This window comes from Accipiter gentilis, chromosome 2 (assembly GCF_929443795.1).
Source record: "Accipiter gentilis chromosome 2, bAccGen1.1, whole genome shotgun sequence".
Lineage (NCBI taxonomy): Eukaryota > Metazoa > Chordata > Aves > Accipitriformes > Accipitridae > Astur > Astur gentilis.
In genome coordinates, this window is record NC_064881.1 from 30,673,017 (window position 1) to 30,694,463 (window position 21,447).

Genomic DNA, 21,447 nt, shown 5'->3' on the forward strand with positions numbered 1-21,447 from the left:
GTATCTAGTCTGTCTGGGACTAACAAATATTCTGAATGAGAAAGATTTGATTAGAATCTGAACATCCCATATTTTCAAATAAAGGGAAAACAGGACAGCCGAGACTTTACTTCAGTGATCTCTAAAGAAGAGAATAAAAGCTATTGCAGACATTTGCATTTGTGCACAATGTCCCAAGAACACTTGGCTCAGGGGATGCTCCTAAAAGTAATGCCCACATTCACCTTCCTGAGCAGGGGGAAGAGAAGCAGCAAAATATGGCGAATTTTCCAGTATTCTTTAAAAACCGTAACAAATTAAAACAAAACAAAAAACCAGGATAAGAGCACACCATGTAAATGGTAGTCCCTTTCCGTAATAAATACACTAAACAGAGAGAGAAATACATTTTGTGAAAAGTTATTTTAAAACAAACTTAACAGGGCAAGTCCCCAAGTGCAACTTCATGACTTCACACTGAACCATCAATGTAATTTTGCCTTTCCCCCAAAAGATTAAGCTATTACTTCACCTGGCACAACACAATGGTGAGAAACACCATGCGCTACCCAGGGCTTGTCTTCTCCAAGGTTTTCATCGGCAATAGTGGGCATAACACTGCCGCACCACAGCCTGGTATAGAAATATCCCAAAGCCAATTTCCCAGCCAGCTGTATGACATTACAGAACATTCATCATCACCTTCGGAAGTACAGAAGGAAATGCCATAGTAAGCTGGAGCCCTTAATATTTATGAATGCAAAGAAATAAAGACTTCCTCACATCATAAGGTCTTTTTAATTAGTTTTATAGCCACGTATACACTTGAAAAGAAAATGTAACCCTCATCGCATCACATTGACAAAACAGCGTGCACACAAAGTGCTTTACAGAAGTTGTACAGTATACATTCTGCTTGGAAGCACCAGTACCTATTAACGGTGACTGAGGCTATCTCATGTACTTGTGCACAGATTCACTCATCGTGAGCCGTATTTATATTTGGAAGTTCAACACACTGGACAGAGAAGCAGCCTGAGCCACTGTGCACTCTCACCTGAATATACCTAGGCAAATACAGACAAGCTATTATTTACTGTAAATAAACAGTAAATAATTATAACATCCAATAATTGTCAGATTAATTCAGATTAGCAGTAGAATCTTGTCACTTCAAATGTACTGTGGTTCACTAAGGAGTTGTGTTCATGAGTCCCTTTTACTAAAGTGTCTTTGTGGGCAAATTCTTAAGAGAATCATTTTTTAAAAATCAGAAAAGAAATGGGCTATGGAATCAAATCTGAGACACGAAATGTATGCACTTTTTCTAGTTAAGCCTATCCATTGCCTATTGTTCTTCTCATTACACTAGAAAATCAAAGGAACACCTAAAGCTGCTAATGTCCACTAGTACCTCCAAGTAAAGGATGTCTATGAAGACTTCCAATGTATTGGGGTGGTGCTCAGCTCTCTCGGGATTAGGCCTTTAGCAACCTTAGATTGCAGAGAGAGGGGCTTTCACAAAGTATTGAGGATTTCTGTCCTTTGACTGGCCTGATACTCTTCTGTTGAGATCCTCAGACTTCGAGAGCTTGCAGCAATGTCTTGAGCTGGGAAAATCCTTTCCAGAGCTGACTTTGAGAGATGTGGTTTTCTGCACTCACAGCTGGGCTCACAGTATTATAGAAAGAAAATAAAACCATGAGAGATGACTATGGAAATGAGAATTAATGGTTACTATTAACATAATTTAGCTTCAGTTAGAATGAACAAGACAACAATTATACATGAAAAATTAGCTTTTATTAAAAATGTTTAGTAATAGGTAATGACTTTTCAAAATTATTTTTGCTTACTAAACCTAAACATACAAAGTCAGAAGCAAACAAGAAATTGCTTTGTTAAAATCTTACTGAAGGTTAACTTGTCAGTAGTTCTATCAGATTTCCTGCAAGGCTTGCTTTTAAAATGTCTTATTTATTGTACTATCAGCTTTTCTTTATAGAGATGCTCATCCTCCAGTAGACATGTGTAGTCATCAACATGGATGATTTGATTCATTTATATAAACAGAAGACAGAAAAATTGAGTTGTATCCATCTCTCAATATAAAACCTATTTCTATATGTCACGCCTGCACATAATTTAGAGCCCAATACACTGGCTTCTGAAGCCAGACAGCTCTTACACTGACTGCAGCGTGCACCATATCAGAAGGGCAATATTACTAATTTCATATTAATTGGTGCAAGTAATATGAAATTCTTTGGTCACAGACATCCTATATCTACGCAGTTTACAGCATTTGAGAAGCTATTTTCCACCCATTTTAAGTAGGTTCTTTACATTTTTATTTTATTCCATGGCTTTCAGATTTTTCTCTTGCATGTATAATCACACCTGTGTGTATGCATGTGCACAAATTTATTCGCGTTTTTTCTAAAAAGACAGATCAGGAGTGAAGAAAGGATGTCCTTTATCTTCTGATACCTTTCAGATGTCAGTCTGCAACAGCTCTAGTCTAAAAAGGCCTTTTACTGGAGTCGCTCTGGATAGGCAATTTGAATTTCATACACTGCATTACTAAAGTTTTCAGAATACACAAAATAAGAAAATTGTGATCTTTTTATTACATTGTCTATTACGCTGTAAAGCCACATTATTCAAAATCAAGGTCTTATTTTTGGTGGGAAAAATTGAAGAGAGTAAGGGAAAAGCAAGCTGCTAATGATGCAAGCAAGAGTGTCTGGATAGTGACACTTTGCTTAAAAGGCACACCAAGAAAAGGCAAGCTAGGTTCCTCTCCCGATGGTTTAAATCTGTTTTATATTTTTTCTTATTGTAGATTTGCATATATATATCTGTGTGTATACCTACACAAATATATGTACACACACACACCTTTGAGTTTTTGAGAACAGAAAGTTCAAGAATTAGAAATTAATTTTAAATAAATAAGAACCATACTAACAGGGGCAGGTTGGTGCTGTTATTTTTTTGCTTCTTTCTGATTATAATCTAATGACACAGTGATATGGTTACACCATTTTTTCCTTTACATCATTTCATTGTATAAATATGAGGCATAAGACTACCAGGTGCATTTTATCTTGCCTAAGGTAATTTTTATGGATCTTCTGTGGTTTTGGTTTTTCATAAGGGATGGTCATTACTTTAAGAAATAGAAAGAGAGCTGAGGGTAAGGATGTTCTAACAATCACAATTAAAATTTATTTGACTCTAGGGTTTACATGTTAAGAGTGTGGCATGCACGCAAACACACACACAGAATGACAATGACAACAGTGGCTGTATACAGCTCAAACCCAACTACTGGTCCCAGCATGGCTGTAGTATGCTGATCCTGTAAAAACTTGTAAAACTTGTTTTCCTTTTGCATAAGCTTTATGTTGTAATGCACCATTTCCAACATCTGCACTGTTCCATCTAAATGGTCCGCGTATGATGACGGTAAATGTTAAGAGGTATGAGATGATTACTAACTTCGACAAAACATTTAACAGAAGATGCCCATACAGTAGTCACCATTAGAAGTTTAACAGCTGAAGGTTGAATGTAAAGATCTTTTCAGCTGTATTGTTTAAAGAAGTATGACTATCACAGTAAAGTTATTTACACAAAAGGCAACGATAGTAAAGATATCAATAGAGAACACAGTAGATTGTTTAGAAAGTGGATCACATTTTCTGCTAAGTCTCAAATATTTCTTGCAATGTTGTAAATTCTACCTACTAGATATCCCACAATAAAAACCAGACAGAAGAACTTGTAAAAAGATATTAAGAGCTTGGTCCTGCATTTCTGATTCCCCAAATCTACCACAGAAGACTTCAGGAATTTTGAATGTTTAGTGATTGCAGGACAAAACCCTCAGACGGCTGCAAAATGTTGCTGCTGTTCAGTACTTATTATATATAAGTATTCAATTTATTTTCTTTGGCTTTTAAATTACTATCTCTTTGTATCTATAATGTGAAACCAAACCAAACCCAAACCACTAATAACTCCCCTCTCCCCTCAAAACAGTGATTAAAAACCTAAATGAACCAAAAGACATATCCAAGAAAGTGTAGCTGTTACTTCATTATAAAACTATGGTGCAAAATAGAGGTTTATACTGGTCAGAATTGCAATAGCAATTGGAAATTTACACTGAAGGAGTGACTGCAAGTATTGCTTCTCCTGCATAACAGAAAAATCAAAACTGATTAGGCACTTGTCTTCTTGTTTAATGAGACCATTCAGTGTGCGTAAAAATGACAAAAAATACTCTCTAAAAGAATGCTCTGTAGCGTAACAACTGTATTGCTCAACTACAGCCACAGTCCCTGATTCAGGAGAGCAGAAAAACATGTGCCTATTACTTATTTTATGCTTAAATCCTACTGATATGGATGTGCTGGAAACATGTTCAAGTGCTGTCCTGAATTGGGACGCTTGCTGAAATTGGAGTTTTAAAACATAATACAGTGGTGAGCTTCTTTTCATTATACTATAATACCAACTTTATCTAATCTGGTTCTGCTCTCCACTATATTATCCTAATACTTCCTAATAAAAAAGAAAACTGGCATAAAATAAATAGGATAACCAGAGATTACATAATAAATATGCTACTAAGTGGGAGGAAAATATATTGCGACATAAGGCTCTGTAGTGTTGCACAATCAAGAAATCGTTCCAGGTGCTCCAAAACACAAGTCCTAATGTGCAACACCAAGTTACCACTATACACCTGAAAAAGATTGGGAAGTAAGAGATTAAACTTCTATTACATTAAACATTTGAAAATATAAACAAGTGGTAATGTGTTTTGTTGCCTTTGCAGAACACCATATGTAAGTTCTTGCACTACTCCAATTGTCATTGCTTGTGAAGGAAAATTCAAATATTGGGTTTTTGAAAACTCTCATAATCGAATTCCTTCAGACTTACAAAGTTACCAGTGTCCACACTGACTCATAGTATTATCTCTGAAAGTAAAACACACTCAGAAATTTTGTTGCCTCCGTTTTTTTGCATCCATCGCGTCTAGGATAGGTTGCCTCTTTGCAGTGTACCTCTGACGAAGCTCTTCAATTTCTCGTTCCATCATAGGGTCCAAAGCCTTTAATCGCATCTGTAATTCTTCTAAACTCAGGTTCTTTAACTGTAAAACAATCAACCACCAACACAAAACAAAAACAAACAAAACCAACAACAACAACAAAAAAAACCACAAAAAAGATTAAAACCTGTTTACAACAAAAATGAAAACCACCACCTTTTCTAATCCTTTAATTTACAGCTGCAGTGTTTTTACACACTTTGAGTGTATGTATACACATATATAATTGTTTATATAACCAAAAGCCTTTGTATACTCCACAGTAAATAATTTAACAGCATATGAAAACACAAACACACACAGTACATTTAATAAAAAAAAAAAAAAAATCACTTTGCAAACCTTGCAAATAGATTGTAAATAAATATAGGGCTGGAGTTTGACTCATTAGGCTGAAAAAAACCATGCCACAGTATACACAATTATATTCATGTATATAAATCATATTGCTTAATCAAATACTTCTTACTGAACTTTAGTCTCTTATAGAAGCCTGAAAAACAGACAGCTGCTGCAAGTAATAGTCTGACAGATATTCAGAGGTACTTTCTGATAAGAATGACAAGGCACTTGTCTTCCTCAACAGATTGCTGCCAGAACTAGTCAAAGCAAATTGCTAACAAGAGTGTTTAAATAATACATGAAATAATTTCCTGAATTCATGGGAAAGAGTTACCTTTGACCAAGCTCTTTTCTTTCTAAAAATATTTTCTCACAATGTTAAATAGTTCACTATATTTCATTCATTAAAAGTGACAGGTCAGAAAACAAGTAAATCTGCTGGCTTGCCGGCTGCTGCAAATAAAGGTTGGAGTCTTGTCAGGTACTGGGGCACATCGGGCACTACTGCCCCACCTGCTCTTGCAGGGCAGGATCTACATTTGAAATACGTTCCTTTGGTTGGCCTACATATTTTTTTCCTGATGAAGTCTAGTGTCTCTCTGCATCTCTCTCGTCAGAATTGCCTATGTGCCAACTACTCTTCACCGAGTGTGAAAAATATCAACAAATTTCAAATAGCACAAATAATTTCATCCAAAGAAAGGGAAAATCTATATTTTGTTTGCAAATATTCTGACATTGCAAACAAGCACACCACCTAACTCGGGGAGGGGGGGAACATTTTCTGAATCAACCTAATAATGAGTCAATACTTTGTTCATTAATCTAGGGCAGTCTTCCATCAACACAATCTGATCTGTTTTCCCTGAGGAATGAAATACTACTTTTGATCTTTATTTTTATCAGCATCTGAGGCATATAAATTAGCAACCCATATTGCTACATACAATCCAAACCCCAGTGTTATAACTTCTACTAATAAGACTACATTGTACATAGTAAAAAAATAACTGAAAGTCATAATAAAGAGGGAGTGCAGATCAGAAATTAATAGAAGAGTGTCGTGGTTTAACCCCAGCCAGAAACTAAGCACCACACAGCCGCTCGCTCACTCTCCCCCCATCCAGTGGGATGGGGGAGAAAATTGGGGGAAAAAAAAGTAAAACTCCTGGGTTGAGATAAGAATGGTTTAATAGAATAGAAAAGAAGAAACTAATAATGATAATGATAACACTAATAGAATGACAACAGCAATAATAAAAGGATTGGAATGTACAAATGATGCGCAGGGCAATTGCTCACCACCCGCCGACCGACACCCAGCCAGTCCCCGAGCGGCGATTCCCCGCCTCCCAGTTCCTAAACTAGATGGGACGTCCCATGGTATGGAATACACCGTTGGCCAGTTTGGGTCAGGTGCCCTGGCTGTGTCCCCTCCCAACTTCTTGTGCCCTGGCTGGGCATGAGAAGCTGAAAAATCCTTGACTTCAGACTAAACACTACTGAGCAACAACTGAAAACATCAGTGTTATCAACATTCTTCTCATACTGAACTCAAAACACAGCACTGTAGCAGCTACTAGGAAGACAGTTAACTCTATCCCAGCTGAAACCAGGACAAAGAGCATATGGAAGAAGATGCACATTTTCATGCAATGTCATTTTAACCATAAGATTCCTAATGAAGCTGAGAACTAAAGCCCAGATGTCAAATTATCTTCCAGGACCAAAGATCCTTAGACCTGTATAAGCTTCAGAGACCTCAGATGTGCTCAGTAGCTCATCAGTGATGTCTGTCTCTCCCAAGGCAAATGAGACCTTTCATTTCTTAGGAGGGAAAGACTTGCCTCTCAAATAATTGAATACCATCTAGTCTACTACATTTCTCCCATTTGATAAATGCAAGAAAGGATAGGAGAAAGGAATCATAATTCCTCAGTCACCAAGGCTCTTGCAGAAAAACACCTTTCCATTTTCAGAGAAAGAAAAGATTAAAAAAAGTCCATTCCCTTTCATTTGTAGCCAAGTAGTAAATGTAACTGGCACATTACAGACACTTTTCAATGAAGATATTCTTTAGAGGAGTGAAGTGTCAGAGAGATTTGCAGTAAAATGGGAAGAGATGACAGTGCCGATTCCCCTCTGTAATTGATTCCACACAGCAGATGAGAAGAGCAATAAAGCCATGTTTCTTATCATGTGTGAGAGAAGAAACATATTTGGGGCACCATGGACCAGCAAACGGGCTAAGGAAGGCACCGTGAATAATCTCGTGTGTGAGTGTTTTGTAAGAACTGCCACTGATGAAGTCTCCTACCCACTCTGGGCCAGCCTGCGCAGCCATTTCTTCCCTCTCAGTCACCACTGTATAGCAGGCTTAAACTGTGCAGAAAAGCTCCAGCTGATGCAATCACATAATTATTCTGCACTGAAAAACATTTTTTTATAAATTGTCAGAGGAGAATGTGATGGGTGAGTTTTTATTTAAAATTCAATCAAGAAAAAGAGCCAGCAAACAGAATTAAATATTCTTTAAAGATCACAGACAGCTGGGTAGGAATTAAAATACAAAGAGAATGAATTTTTAAAACCAGAGAATAAGAATCGTTCAGAATGATCTCAGCCATGTCACCCAGGGGACCCAGGGAGCCGCAGTACTCATCTGTATGAATGGCTGATGCTCAGGACATTCAAATGAAGTAAATGACAGAAAACAGGGATGTTAAGAAACTGAAAACAGAGTTATGATGGTCTCATCTATCTGACATCAGATGCTGGATTAGGCAGGAACAGTCAGAGAGCTCTATGTACTATAGAAAACCACTTAAGCACAGCTAAAAGTCAGAGCTGGCTCTAGGGGGGGGTGTGTGTGTGTATGGACATATATATCTCCTTGGTAAATTTCAAAATATTTTTTCTTGACTTCTGTCTGTGCTATAGATATTACCTTGTGAAGCCTGAGGCCTAAATGCTGAATGCCACAGCAAATATATCAAATGAGATGCACAGAAATAACTCAAGATATTTAATTATTCCTATGTAATTTATTCCCCTGCATGATAAATATTTTTATTCAAATTCTTAAAGTGATAGAGCTCAGCACTCATCTACTTTCACTTGCAACCAGTTTGCAATTTAAACTGCCATAAATAATTTCCCATGTAGTTTGTTGTAACTACTAGGGCTACCGGTGTTAATAGGAAGGGAGAGGAGGACATTCAGCTGTGCAAGCTACAGGAATTCAAAAAGGCTTTAAATTACATTTTGATAGCTTTTTTAAAGCTGTAAACCCTAGCAGTTCAGTGATCAGGACAGTATGTGTCTGACAACAATAGATACTTCAACTTCTGCCACGCCAAACAACAGAATCAATCGTGTCCTTTTGGAGATCAAACATCCACAATCACAATTAGTGATCCTTAGCAATTAGCACAATTGGCATAATTAGCCAGCAATTAGTGTCAAGATGGGCCACCGCCCAAGACAGAGGTCTTCAGTGAATGGAGTTTCTGGTAAAAGCATTTGCCTTCACTGGGACCCTTCATATCACCAGGTAATCACGTGGGTTTGGGAAAGCAACACTCCAAGTTCCACTTTACAATGCCTTGAATCTATCAGTTACATATAATAATATGGAATATTCAGAAAGTATGTGCATCTGTTTTACACATACATATAGTCTTTTAGAGCCCGTATGCATACTCAGGTTTCCAGTAGAAAAATTAGGTGTTTACAGGAAAAAACCCCAAACAAACCTTTTCTCCTGAAAGGTATATTTGTTAACCTAATAACTAAAGAGAGTTACAATGTGTAAGGGAAGCAAGGAGAAAAAAAAAACCAAACAAAACAAAACCATCTCCAGAGCCAGACATTATTGAATAATTTCATTTACAAGCTGACAGGTTTTTAAGACACTGTCGCACCTAAAGAAGCCCCACTGAAATTCTCTACTCTGCTTTGCTAGAGCAAAGGAAATTGACTTTGCCTACAAAGAGACCAGCTAACAGTCATCCTTGTGGGGTGAGCTACATCCCGGTGTTGGAAGCGGAGCTCTTGCCTCTGCCTTCTCCTCACCCTGATGCAGGGGGAAATCCTGGTGGAAGAAAGGTACCCGTGCAGAAAGGAGCTCCATCAACCCAAGCTTCCAGTGGCAAAGATCCTTTCAGCAGCACCAACGTGAGCTGGAACAACCAGCACAGAATCAAAGCATAATTAACCTTTTAACTGAACTGTAATTTTCAGTTATAATCTTTGGAAAAGGCAACCCAGCCACACACTTAGGAGATCAGTCAGTCTGGAAACCTGGTGTACCTTATCTTGAGCTTTTCGCAAATGGGACACCAATCATTTACCTCCTCCTGGCTCATTTTTCAACTTATTTGTAACAAGGTTAGAGACTTTTCCAGGAAAGGCTACATGTAGAAGTTAAAAAGCAGCAGAACAGATTAAGAATCGTTAGCAAGCTCTTCTTAATGTGACCATCTTCATTAAGCTGGGATACAGTAAAAATCCAAAAGTTGGGGCAGCTCCAGACATGAAGTGATCCCATTGTGATCAAAGCACAGGTCAGAGCTACAAGTGCTCCAGAGATAGCTGCACTACCCTTGTGTGAAGCTGGCAGGAACCACTGCTAATCAGTCCGGGGTTTTAAGAAGCCGTAATCAAGTTTTGTAGCTGAAGAAAAGATAATCCAGTGTTATCATGCAAGGTTGGTCAAATACAACGCCATTTAGCATTTCATTGGAAGAATATTTCCTATGCAGAAAACATTCTTACTCCGGTCAGTACTGGTTTCAGGTTGATTGCTTTTTTTACATGTCTTCAAACAGTGACACACAAGGAATTCTTTCCTCACATATTGATGGAGTCATCTCCCAGAACCCAACTTCAGCAAGGGAAGTGCAACAATTTTTATTTTTTAGTCTTTCAGTCTAACTTCTTGCACCCCAGATGGACCAGCTTCATTTGGATCAGTATTTTCAGCAAACCAAAGGATAATTACTCGCAGTCAATACTACTTCTGCCTGCAGGAGGACCCACGCTGTACCTTACATGTTTTGTTCACAACCCTAGTCAAGTCATACTGATGAAAATTCAGACCAAAATGGGCACTTGGAAAATATAAATGGGTTTCTGCCCACAGACCCGAGTTCTGTAGCAATAAGCTGAGAAGTAAGGAGATAAAGTACAACCAAAAACGGACTCTCAGAAGGCATCAAGTCAAAGGGTGCAATGCAAATCCCAACTACCAGCTTTCATCTGTGTCCAGCACAGGAGTCAGGACGAAGGACATGCATCTAAGATACTCGCTGGTGCTTGTGGTCCATGGATTTAGGCGAAAGGGTCTGGAAAGGAGTCTGGAACTCATTAGCTGAACTTGGCCAGCACATATCTGTAGCCATCCAAACTTTTCAGGGGGCAAAAGCCAAAGTTTTGGTGCATGTAGCACACTATAATCTTAATCCACCCTTGACAGCTAACAGAGGTAAATAAAAGCTCTAGGCCTGTGATGTTTTCAATATGATAAAATTAGATTTCATTAGTAATTCCATAATGCATGAGTTACTATTGCAAACCTCCAGTCTATCAAACTAAATTACAGAATACTACCATTAAACTGGTGCAACAAAAACAAGCAAACGTATTTTCAGGGTTTAAATTGTTAAGAAAATAGATATTCAATCAAAAAATAATCTGTATCAAGTTTGTTGTGTTTACTTGAAAAAACAAATTCTTCCTAGCAACTGCTTAAATGAATCTTACAGATGCAACATGCCTTATTAGAGGCCTTTGATTAAAAAAATATGGATTGTTAATACTGTATTCTGAGTCATCTAATTTCCCATCTGCTAGTAATTCCTACAATATGAACTATCAACAGAATAGCTAACAACAATAATTTTCTATGGCAATTGCAAAAGTGGGTTGCCTACAGCACTTTCTAAGATTTAACCAGTGCATGCCTTGGATTGTTTTGTGTTGTTAGTGGCCTCAGGTAAGAGCAACTTTTTCTCTCCAGCTGTTCCCTTTCCTCTGCTGAGCAGTCTTCTCTCTAATGGAATGAGCTCCACTGATGACTTCAAACTCTTTTTTACTAGTATAAAAAGTTACACTTGAGTCAGGATCCAAAAGGTACAAGGTGGGCCTTTCTGATCAATTTTTCTCATCTATGAATTAACACCCCAAATTTGTGAATCTCACTTATGCAGTAGTCGTCTCAGGCTTGCGTGCAAGGAAATACTCCATGGTTACTGTTGTCTGTTCAGCTGCTCCCATGCAGCAGCAGGGGGAGAATTGCTTTATGTTTGCTTATACAGCAAATCATGCTGACCTTGTATACACAGTGTCAGGCAATGAGCTGTCTCAGACACCCGCTGGCCAAACATCAGAGCTCTGACGTGCTGCCATTCCCACCCCTGCTGTCACTACAGTGGGTATATAAGTCACAAGAAAACAAACTTGGACAGGGGATGGAGTGAGAGCATTTATTTCAGGATGTCTGAAGAGAAAGTCTCTTTGTTGCAAAACATAAACCATGGAGTTATATAAATATAAAAAGGACCTCATTTACTATCATTATTTTTGACAATTTATGAGAAAGAAGGACCGACAACCTAACTTTCAAAAGCCAAAGTTCATTCCACAGGACTGCAGTTATCTTAAACTTTTTGGGGGGTAAAATAAGCACATAGCACTAAGAGAAAATTAAAGATGGACAACTTAACGTAATTTTAAAAAGTCTTTTAGGGATAATATTGTATATAAATGTCCCACGATTAATTCTTATCTTCACTAGTAGAATTCTCTCTGCTCAGACATTAAAACTGTACATCACTTTAACAACACAAAGCTAAACCTTCGTCACTACCATCAACATCTTTCAGCTCTAGAAGGCTTTTCTTAGCTTCATACAAAGTTACATTTCAATAGCAAACCACCAAGGGGAAAAAAGGGTCTTCTGTAGTGTTAGTGCATACTATCATTTGCATACTTTTGTTGAATACTGCCCAGGGCCTTCCTTTGAGCACATTAAGTACTGCCAATCCCAAAATTAAAAAAATCATTAGCTGGGTCCTTCACCTTCATTAAATTACCCTTAAAAATTAGATTCCTAAAATAAGAGGGTTTTAGGAGGAGGGACATGTCCTTTTATTTCCCTTTTCATGAAGAAGCTGCTAGAATCTAAACATTTCTGCAATTAAAAAGGCCAAAAAGTTCGGGGGGGGGGGGGGGGGGGGGGGTTGTATCTAGTAGCCAAAAACTTTAATGAGCAATCCTGACTACAGAACTGAAATTTAAGGAAAAGCAATCATCATGAAACACAGTGTAAAATTAGCAATAATGCTAACTCTTCCCTATTGCAATTTTACCCAGATCCTGACAAAACCAGTCAAGTAGTGTGTATTAATGCTTTATCCTATCCTAAGCAGTTCAAATATTGTTTACACTGGTTTTACCTACTATAGCAGCTGATGTTCATGTAGTTGCAAGGTATATAATCTTCACTAAAATAAATAAAATAACATAGAATCTGACCACGGGGAAATAAACTGCAAGCAATGTATCTCAAAAAACTGGCAGCTAGTAATCATCCATTAATAAGCACCTTTGAGATAAAATCTTTTGTATGATAGATAAGTTTAATAAATAAATTTAGTTTTAAAAGTGTACAGAAGGAAAAAATCCTACCATTCCCTCTTTCTATGTCATTTACAGAGAGTGTATTGTTACATTACACACTTACAGTTGAGGCTACTGAAGCACGACAGTTTAATTTGCTATCACTTTCTCTTTAGAATTGCATCATCCATCACAGACATTTTAAAAAATTACTTCTAGAGTATCACAGGCAAAAATTCACAGTTTGAAATGCCTTAGAGAAGATCTTGGTGGTTTTTTACATACTGTGATTTTCTATACCAGGCATCTCAAGCTTAATGCTACAGTTAGCCCTGAAGAATACTATAAATGTTTACTGGAGCTCCCAACAGAGTAAATAATCTAAAGCTTAGGAAAAACACTCCATCTGGATACTCACCATGCTATTTAAACTTGATTGCAAATATACCCACACAGTGCTGATAGCAAAGCAGCTACCACACCTGATCTAAAAATATACAGGATTGTCCTGCCTTCCCCCAGCCCTTTCTGCTTTTGGAGGAAAAAAAGCATGGGAAGAAAAAACAAATGAACAAACAAAAAAAAACCCAACACCTTTTCAAATATTACCAAGCAAAGATATAAACCTTTAAAATGAAAATGAATTCTTTAGCTAGAGCTCCTAGTGTACTAAGTAAGTAGTATCAAAAAGTCAGCATTTTATCTCTATTAATCTGTAGCTCTCCAGGGCAAGTGCAAGTGCTTTTAGTTGTCCTTCATAATGAGCTCAGCTATCAGCAGGTACATTGCAGTTCACCCTTGCCCTTGAGTTCACCCTATCACATTTCAGCAAACTGCTGTTACTATTCAGCTATATAAACCCAAATGTTACCTGCATATGCAAAAGTTTTCTCAAGTTATCTCCTTGACATCTGATTCTTCCATGAGAGGATCATTTTTAAAATGTTCAGAAAATAACAGTATTACATTTTTGTAAAATTCTACCAATCTACATGTAAATGCAAGCTGTATTAAAAACAAAGATATAAAGTATTTGGGATGAGAGCCATTTTAAAAAATAAAACCATTCAGTTAAGACCCCCAAACATCCTAAAGATAAAATAAAAAATGAAAGATGTTCCCAGTTTTGCTAAAATATTTTGTAAACACAAATCTATATTGAAAAGTAAAGTTAAAGACATAAGTAACATGAAATAGAAGTCCTCAGATTAAAAAGAAAGCTGTATTAAAATCTACAAATTCATTAAATACTTAATGATATCATTTAAAGATCTTTTTCTTCAATAGTTCCATGTAAGATTATTTCAGAAATAGAAAGCAAAATGGAAATTCATTGAATAACGAGTTATGAGACAATAAGATACACACATGCACAGAGATAATGTTAAAGTTAAAACCAGACCCAGAAAAGCATTTAACCTGAAGAGCAATGGAAGAGGCTAGAAGAATTTTAAACCTTAAACTTCAAACCTCAGTCTCCTAGTAAGGGAGAATACAAGTGAATCTCTAGTTTCTTAGAAGTACAAAATGTTGAGACTCAAAACTAAAACAAAAATGGATATAGCAAAACTAAATTTTCCTAACAGGAAAAGTCTGCTGCAGGAGACACGCACCCCCCAACCCAAAATGCACATACAAATTTATATCTTATTTGCTGGGCAACCTTGACTTAGTTATATTCTTTATAAGGAAGAAAACTCAGTTCAGTTTAAAACAGCCAATTCAGAAAGGATCTAGGAAAATAACACATCAACTTTAATAAATGGAAAAATGATAGACATACTGTTTGCTGGCTTTTATTTCATGCAGAAGGTATTGTGGTAGTCACATACAAGAGAGGATGGGTTTCAGCCACTTTTGGTACAAGATGGACAGGAAAAATCCTATAGTCCAGAAACTTAGGGCAATTTATAGGCAACAAATGCCATGTTTCTTTATCCCTGGGAGAAGGAAGAAAATACAGCAAAGACAGCAAAAAGACAGTAAAAAGACAGTAAAACTGAGACATCAGTTGAAAGCAGTCTGCAAAACGTCAGAAAGAACAGAATCTGAATGCAGCAACTGAAAAAAGCCAGGGCTAAGCAGAGAAATTTAACTGAGGTATTAGTCGCAGCAGGGAGAAGAGATCCCTGCCTCAGGAAAGGCACACGTTATCGCCTTGGGAGAGGGATCTGGGAGAGGACGACATCCAAGCAAGCCTAAGCACCAACACACAGCATGTGGATGCTGCACATAGAGACCTGCAGCGATCTGGGAGGGGAGAAGCAATCCCCCAGCCCGAGGCTACTGGCACCTTTGCTAGACAGCACCAAGTTTCGTTTTCTGTACGACTTTAAAGATTTAACAGAGGCACTGCTGGCTTTTAAAGAATGCATCTCAGTCCATAGTTCCTCAAATTTTCTTTATTCCTTTCTCAATCATTTTTTGTAAACCTTTTTTTCCCCTCACAGAACTGCTTGACTACCTATTTATAGTTTGATGCGGTTCAGTTTTCCTAAGCACTGAAAGAACTCGGCTTGCTAAAAGATTTGAGCTCCCAATAGCAGAGGCACACCCCACAAAGTCCCCTGACGACAGAAAGGTACCATTCCACTCCTACATCGCATTCAGCAGCTTACCAGCCACAGGGGCTGGAGATTTCGTTTGCTTGTAACAGCTTTGATGTTATGAAAACTGATTAAAATTGTTTAGAAAAACTCTTTATTGTTCTCAAGAACTGAGCAGATTTTTAAAAAATCTCTTTACACCTTAAACAATAGTTTCTTAACTCTTCCTAATGCTGCCTTCTATTGAAGTCTTACCTACAAATCATACCAATCAGATACTGCAGTTTCAGCTGGTTCATTAAAGTGGATTTAGTTTTTCTTTTGTCAAAATGCACCAGCTCCACGTTTGTGAAACACAACTTAAAACACTGACTATCAAATAACCTTTAACCAACCTGCTGAAATCCACTTTATGACGGTCTAAATCTAGTAGACAGCTACCACCTTGCTTCTAAACCAGACTAAATTAGATCTAAAATAAGCGAATGAATACAGAAACGGATCATCTATCAAACAGCACCACTTAGCTAGCAGCTTTTAAATAATATACTATATCTTTTCCTTTACAGACATGTAGTAGCTACTCTCACTACAAGTAATATACTAAGAAATATGCCAAAAGTAGGAAAATACAGAACAAGATCATCATTGATGATCATTCAGGTCAAAACACATTAATCAAGAAGCCCGTGTACCAACATACAACTAAAAGCAATACTAAATTAAAAAACCACATCACTCTCATCTTAATGAACAAGAAATCTAGGTTATCTCAACACTGAACAGTACACTTAACCATAATCCAATTCTATTCTCTAAAACACAATCCACCCTGTGAAAAGTGTGATTCCTACTCTCTATTACTTTAGAAACTCCATTTATTCATTGAACAAGATTCAATGATTCAGTGGCATATTCACTCAGAGTCCAGAACTGCCAAAATCATTTGCCAAGGAAATATTTTATTATCAAATATTTTGCCTATGACTCAAACATCAATGTGAACAAGCCAAAAATTAGCACAGTTCTTTCTTACCTTCACAGTATTATCTATTAGCAATGTCTACAGCATTTGATCCATTTGCTTTGTCACAAGACTACAGAACAACACTAGCTTGTTTAACCAGGTTCTTCAGATGATAATCTGCAGATATAGTTATGATTTATTACTCAGTGCAAACAGGTACTGTGCAAGCTTTTGTGCCAACACTGTTCATTAATCCCAGTTCCAATTTATAGTGCTCACCATTCCAATTCTGCATCTCTGGAGTAAATTATGTCAATTATATAGCCCACAACTTGGGAATGGTACGAGCTCTGCAAACCCTTATGGTGTGACCCAAGTCTCAGTAGAATCTTTCTGGCCTCTCTGCTGGTTTTTCAATTCATCTCTCGAGTGTTTATCTAGGTTTCAATTATGTTTCAGTTTTCTAGACTTAAAATCCATAAAGAAAAGGAAAATAATGATATTATTGCATAGTTTATCAACAATGAAAATGCTACACATAATGCACTTGAACATCTGTAATGTTCTAGTGTCTGTAACTTCAAACCTAAATCCCTCCCCAGAAAAACACTGTTGGGAATTTAATCTAGGTTTTAAAATTGATTTAGTATTCATGATTTGGAATCTGAAGTAGAACCAAGGACATCATCTGTATTATTTCCAACCCTAACTACCAGGGCAGGAAATAATGAGAGCTCCCATCAAGCTCCAAGTCATGCCAAACAATCCATCCAGCACATTCCTAGACCATAGAAAAAGGATAAGGAAAGTGTGAGCCAGACAAATGCATTCCTCAAAGCCAAGGTGTCAGTAATCAAACAAAATCTTTGCTCAATGCAGTCAACTGCTGTACAGCTCACAGGCTCGTATTTAAATAAAATTATGTGCTTCACAACTGCACTTTCAGAAATAATTAAAAGCCAATGAAAATTTGATTTCAATCTACAGTGCCTTGTAGAAGCAGTTCAATTGCTTTGTCCATCTCCAGAATAGTGCTTCTCCAAAGTAAAGACAAAAATATATATGTTGAGGTTATTAAATTCTCCTGCAATTTATTTAGAATACATCACTGGGGTTTCTGCTTACAGAACATCTATTCCTCAGTTTGAATGGTATCCTGCATTCAAAGACATAACACTGCAGAGAGACAAAGTACAAATTAATGGGACTAGTCACATACTAAGCGTCATTTTTCAGAGTTTGTACGAATAGAGAGAGTATGAACAACTCCCTCATCAGCACCAAATCTGATGCATATGCACGAGTACAAACAAATGCAGGGAAACATAGGTTTAGTGTCAAAAAGATTGCATATCTGTCCTGGACTTTCTATATTAAATAAGAATTTAGCAACACACACGGATTACCTCTTGATCCAGTTATTGCACATGTCTGGATGTGGGCATTAGGATTTAATGTTGAAGAAAAATAACTCTCAGAAAGACATATAAATATATAGCAAATGTTCTTGAATCGATGCTAACGAAATTCACCTTATGTGGCAGAAGAAGGGGGGGTGGGGTGGGGGGGTGGAAATCATGAGTACCTTTATAACGTTTACATGCTGTCACAAGCAGAAAACAGCACTGTATCAAATAGTTTAAAACCTGGTTTTAACATACAGCAACAAATCCTAAGAACCTCAGAAATGTAATAAATTAAAGAGTCCCCAGCACTGGTGGTCTGTCCCCTTCCCACCCCAATGAAAGAGATGTATTTTCATTTGGAAACAGAAATGATTTTCTGGCTATATTCTACTGGTGACAGAGAAGTGGCTTTTGGCTTTAAGCCATCATCTTCTGAAAAGCTGTTACGGTTTTGAATACAAATTGCCTTGCTGAACTACCACGCATATTGAGCAGTGGACTGACTAGCCAATTCTTTTCACCCAGAAGAAACAAACTGCCAGCTCAGGTTTGGATGGAGTAAAAATTATACCTCTTTTTCTGTTTACTGTTTTTGAGACTTACACCACTGCTGACACAGCTGGAGACCTTGCATTCTTACAGTCTGAAATGAGAGTGTAATCAAAGACTAGATGTCCCAGCATCCTATCATCAGAGAAGTTAAACTTAACAATTTAAGAATGCTATGGACATGAAGAAGGCAATGTTTTGCTGGGTTTTTTGACAGCACTGAAAAATAAGGTTTTCATTATAATATTCCTACTTAACATCACACACACACATATGTACACACAGTTGAAATTACAAATACTGTGTAAGTTATGAGATTTCACAATGCTGTAAAATCAAACACAGAGAAAACAAAAAATAATTTATTTTAGGAAATTATTTTGTTACAGTGAATGTCAGATTTACCAATGGCTCTATTAAAAGGTACAATGAATGCAAGTAATGACTTAAAAATATTTTAAAATCCCAAATATATGAAGAGGTATTTTAAAGAAGTAACATAATCATGTCATATACAAAAAAAACCTGTGGACCTCATCCATCAGTTCGTTTTTTAAAATATGTAATTTTGATTGCTTCCATATTCATTAGTGATTCTGACTTTAAACACTCATTCACAGAGGTATTGGCTTCTTGCAGTCCTCACCCATTTCAATCTTAGACCACACTCCTCTTTCCTCCATCAGTATCTCCTCTTGCTTTAAACACAATCTTAGAGAAATACCTCATTCTGTTGTTTTTGACATTAATATGCCCAAATATCTTCCATTCTGGGAGTTTGTATTTACATCATCTGATGATCTGTATTGCACACGGAACCCTAGTAATTATGAGCTAAATGCCTACTAACCTGGTTGATGATGATGTTGCTAGAATGCCAGTCACATTTACTAGATCCAGGCCATTAGAATAACAATAGGAAAGAAGCAGTTCAGTAATTCCACAACTTCTCCTACTTCCACAAACGTATTCTATTTATACTCTCCCAAGTAGCATCATAGTGCATAACACCTTGCACAGAAGAAGCAACATTGCAAAACTCCGAGGCAATTTAACATAATCATATTAATTTGCTTAACTATGCTGAAAGTATTTCACCTCTTGCTCAGCAATTTAACATCATGCAAAATTTTGAAAGCAATAACACTTGAAAATTGACAAATCTGCTATTTATTGTTGCCATAACAACCATAGAAAATTGTGTAAGAAAATACCAAGCAATAAAGGATAAAACGCCATAGAAACAGATAAGAATAGAACAAGTTGTGTCAGCACTAGCCTTAAGGAAAATTTTAGGCACAAACAAGTTCATGGATAGAATTATGAAAAGGTGGAGAAATAGAAAAGGACAGTTAAGGTGGGGAAATCAAAAAGGTAGTTACATGGCATACTGCCAATATTCTCCAACAGAAACTACATGCAGGTTAGTTGAAACCTCTCAGAAAACTAAAACACATTAGATAAAACATCAGAAGAGATTATGACAGAAACTTTTTTCTTTTAAAATCTCTTGCTTACAACAACACTGCTGCAGTGTTGTACAATATGAATAGTTAAAAGCCCAATGTATTGGGTTTGTGTGGCAAGGTTTTGGTAGCGGGGTGCCTACAGGAGTGGCTTCTGTGAGAAGATGCCAGAGTCTTCCCCTATGTCTGACAGAGCCAATGCCAGCCGGCTCCACGATGGACCCGCTGCTGGCCAAGGCTGAGCCCACCAGCTACAGTGGTAGTGCCTCTGGGATGACAGATTGAAGAAGGGGGAAGAAAACCCCTACACAACAGCAACTGCAGCCAAAGAGAGGAGTGAGAACGTGTGAGAGAAACAACCCTGCAGACCCCCAGGTCAGTGAAGAAGGAGGGGGAGGAGATGCTCCGGGCACCAGAGCAGAGATTCCCCTGCAGCCCCTGGTGAAGCCCATGGTGAGGCAGGCTGTCCCCCTGCAGCCCAGGGAGGTCCACGGTGGAGCAGATATCCACCTGCAGCCTGGGGAGGACCCCACATCGGAGCAGGTGGATGCCCAAAGGAGACTGTGACCCCGTGGGAAGCCCACACTGGAGCAGGCTCCTGGCAGGACCTGCAGACCCACAGAGAGAGGAGCCCATGCTGGAGCAGGTTTTCTGGGAGGACTTGTGACCTGCAGGGGACCCACGCTGGAGCAGTGTGCTCCTGAAGGACTGCAGCCCATGGAAGGAACCCACGCTGGAGCAGTTCATGAAGAACTGCAGCCCGTGGGAAGGACTCATGTTGGAGAAGTTCATGGAGGACTGTCTCCAGTGGAAGGGACCCTACGCTGGAGCAGGGTAAGAGTGTGAGGAGTCTTGCCCCTGAGGAAGAAGGAGCAGCAGAGACAACGTGTGATGAACTGACCATAACCCCCATTCCCTGTCCCCCTGGAGGGAAGGAGGTAGAGAATTTGGGAGTGAATTTAAGCGCAGGAAGAAGGGAAGGGTGGGGGGAAAGTATTTTAAGATTTGGGTTTATTTGTCATTGCCCTTCTCTGATTTTGACTGGTAATAAATTAATTTTCCCAAGTTGGGTCTGTTCTGTCCATGACAGTAATTGGTGAGTGATCTCTCTCTGTCCTTATCTCGACCCACAAGCCTTTCATTGTATTTTCTCACCCCTGCTCAGCTGAGGAGGGGAGTGACAGAGTGGCTTTGGTGGGCACCTGGCATCCAGCCAGGGTCAACCCACCACACCCTCAAAACCAGAATACAGTAATAGCTAAATTGCTGCCAGTTCTACATGGTTTTCCAAAATTCCCTCCAGCAGAAGGAGCTAACAATTGACTTAGGAAGTTATGAAGGAATTCAAATGTAAGGATCTATTTTCCTGTAGGTCAATCCACTGTTGCACTGTATAATAAATGTAAACATGAAATGATATCATTTAATCTCTGCTCCTCACCTT

General features: G+C 38.0%; 1 protein-coding gene across 1 annotated transcript in view; it reads right to left on the reverse strand.

The window, feature by feature from the left end:
* Positions 1-758: 758 nt before the first annotated feature.
* Positions 759-21,447, reverse strand: part of STK3 (serine/threonine kinase 3) — a 146,411-nt gene continuing 125,722 nt past the window's right edge. The window contains exon 11 of the mRNA XM_049823883.1: positions 759-5,149. Within this exon, the coding sequence (XP_049679840.1) occupies positions 4,991-5,149 (159 nt within the window). The 3' untranslated portion in view covers positions 759-4,990. The remainder of the gene's footprint in view (positions 5,150-21,447) is intronic.